Source organism: Populus euphratica, unplaced genomic scaffold, assembly GCF_000495115.2.
Source record: "Populus euphratica unplaced genomic scaffold, PopEup_1.0 scaffold463.1, whole genome shotgun sequence".
Taxonomy (NCBI): domain Eukaryota; kingdom Viridiplantae; phylum Streptophyta; class Magnoliopsida; order Malpighiales; family Salicaceae; genus Populus; species Populus euphratica.
In genome coordinates this window covers 2,079-4,594 of record NW_011500341.1, presented here as the reverse complement: position 1 = coordinate 4,594, position 2,516 = coordinate 2,079, and the positions used below count along the sequence as shown (strand labels likewise).

Below are 2,516 nucleotides of genomic sequence, written 5' to 3'. Positions count from 1 at the left end.
GGCCGCAAAAAAATGCAATACTCATATTTTTCTGCCATTTCTCCTTATTTTAGCTGCATGGGCAACAAAAATAGCTTGTCGTCCTCTGGATGAGCAGGAATATATGTTGAAGAGGCATGGAGAATGGATGGCTCAATATGGACGTGTCTATGGAGACATGAAAGAGAAGGATAAACGATACTTGATTTTCAAGGAAAATATTGAACGTATAGAAGCATTTAACAACGGTTCTGACCGCGGATACAAGCTTGGTGTGAACAAATTCGCAGACTTGACCAATGAAGAATTTCGTGCTATGTATCATGGGTACAAGAGACAATCATCCAAATTGATGTCTTCATCATTTAGATATGAAAATCTAAGTGACATACCAACTTCAATGGATTGGAGAAATGCTGAAGCAGTCACCCCAGTTAAAGACCAAGGCAGATGTGGTAAGTATACTTAATAATTTATATTTTATAGGTTAAATCTTTTATCAATTATGATAACTACGTGGTTTTGGAGCTCGGCAAACATCACCAATTAGGCAATGTTTTGCTCAGATCTTGTTTTTTTATCACAATCAAGTCACTACCCTAGAAAACCTCAACCAACTTCAACCTCTGAGGATTCGTAGCTTGAAGATCGGTCTAAAAAATATTATAAAAAATATATGTCAATCAATTTTTATTTTGTTAGCTTTTTACGCTTAAAAATCACTATTATAAAAAATATATTCACGCTTAATTAAATAATCATAAATCACTTAATATTTGTTATATATATATATATATATATATATATATATAGAAATAAAGTCGCATAACAACACTAACGTCTTTGGTTGTGTAGTTAAAAAATAATGAGGAGAGATTTTTTATCTTAAATATAAAAAATGGACCCCATAAAGTGTAACAATATCAGATCCTTTTAAGTAATTAAGACTTGAGAAAAACTAGAGTCCGGTTTGATATAATTCATAAATAATGACCTTCATAAACTTGTTTGTATATAAAGTGGGGATATATAATTACTCCTAGTATTCTTTAATTGCCATAAGTAAATACGGGAAGTTTCACAGAGTTCTGATCCCTGCTTCGATGATTCTGCTCGTTGATTTATAATTATGTTGAATGGTAGGATGTTGCTGGGCATTTTCCACAGTGGCAGCAATAGAAGGAATTATAAAGCTTAAGACAGGCAAGTTAATATCATTATCAGAGCAACAGCTTGTGGACTGTGATGTTGGAAATAACGGCTGTCACGGTGGTTTCATGGACAACGCTTTCCAATATATTATACGAAACGGAGGGCTAGCAAGTGAAGATAATTACCCCTACCAAGGAGTCGATGGCACTTGCAATAGCGAGAAGGCATCATCTATTGAAGCAGAAATAACTGGGTATGAAGACGTGCCACAGAATAATGAAAACGCTCTCCTGCAAGCTGTGGCCAAACAGCCAGTATCAGTTGTTGTTGACGGTGGTGGGCAGGATTTCCAGTTTTATAAAAGTGGTGTCTTCAAAGGGGATTGTGGGACAGAGCAAAACCACGCCGTTACTGCAATTGGATATGGTACTGACAGTGATGGGACTGATTATTGGTTGGTGAAGAATTCGTGGGGAACTAGTTGGGGTGAAAGCGGGTATATGAGGATGCAAAGAGGTATCGGTGCTAGCGAAGGCCTATGTGGCGTTGCCATGGATGCTTCTTATCCGACTGCATGAGTAAACGTTAAGGGTCGTGTGATTAATATTATTCTAAATATATAGTACTTGATTATAGATACCGTTTGGAAAGTTTGTATACACACTTAGTGTGTACTCGATATTGTAATAGCTTTTAAGAATGTAGTTTGAAAAAAATAAATTTAAAAAAGTTATTTTTAATTAAAAATACGATTAATATTATTATTAAATAAAAAATAATTAAATAATATTTGATTAAAATTGTTGTTAAAATATATTATTATATTCCAATTATTTTTGTGCATGAATCTTAATTTAATTCATGTAATAGTTAAATGTATTATATAAAATATGACTGATGTAACATGATGAATTGTAATATATTGAGTTCAAGAAAATTAAATAATAAATGAAATGTGAATTGATTATTTATTGAAATGTAACTTGTTGAGTTAATAATTTGAAATCTTCTAATATAGGGGAGGGTTCAAATTTTAATCATTCTCAAATCATTAAAAAAAAAATTACACTGTTTTTTAAAGTATTACATGGAAATTGTAACTAAATAATTGATGATGTTAAAGATGTGTTAAAGATTTACTACTCTTGATTAAAGCATCAAGAGTAAACTAGAAATGATCTACTTTGTGTTGGCGAATGTAAACTAGAAATGATCTACTTTGTGTTGGTTTGGAGTTGAATTTTTTTTTTAAGGGGAACATTTCTATATTGTATGAATAATTTATGTTAAAATTAACTATCTTAAAGTCTTAATAAATAAAGAAAGAGGACAACTAGAAGGAGTTTAGATGGAACTTTTCACTTTCATTTAAATGTTTGTTATAC

General features: G+C 31.8%; 1 protein-coding gene across 1 annotated transcript; it reads left to right on the top strand.

Annotated features, from left to right (window-relative positions):
* LOC105113830 (senescence-specific cysteine protease SAG12-like) lies at window positions 1–1,770 on the top strand. The gene is made up of 2 exons (XM_011010165.1): window positions 1–434; window positions 1,123–1,770. Exons 1-2 carry the CDS (start codon window positions 104–106, stop codon window positions 1,707–1,709), a joined length of 918 nt encoding a protein of 305 aa, XP_011008467.1. The 5' UTR covers window positions 1–103; the 3' UTR covers window positions 1,710–1,770.
* The last annotated feature ends 746 nt before the right edge of the window (window positions 1,771–2,516 follow it).

What these genes read in the sequence shown, in the direction of transcription:
- LOC105113830 (XM_011010165.1), top strand. Translation starts at nt 104, where the DNA reads ATGTTGAAGAGGCATGGAGAATGGATGGCTCAATATGGACGTGTCTAT. An exon ending in TAAAGACCAAGGCAGATGTG is followed by an intron (nt 435 to 1,122) that starts GTAAGTATACTT and finishes GTTGAATGGTAG; the next exon opens with GATGTTGCTGGGCATTTTCC.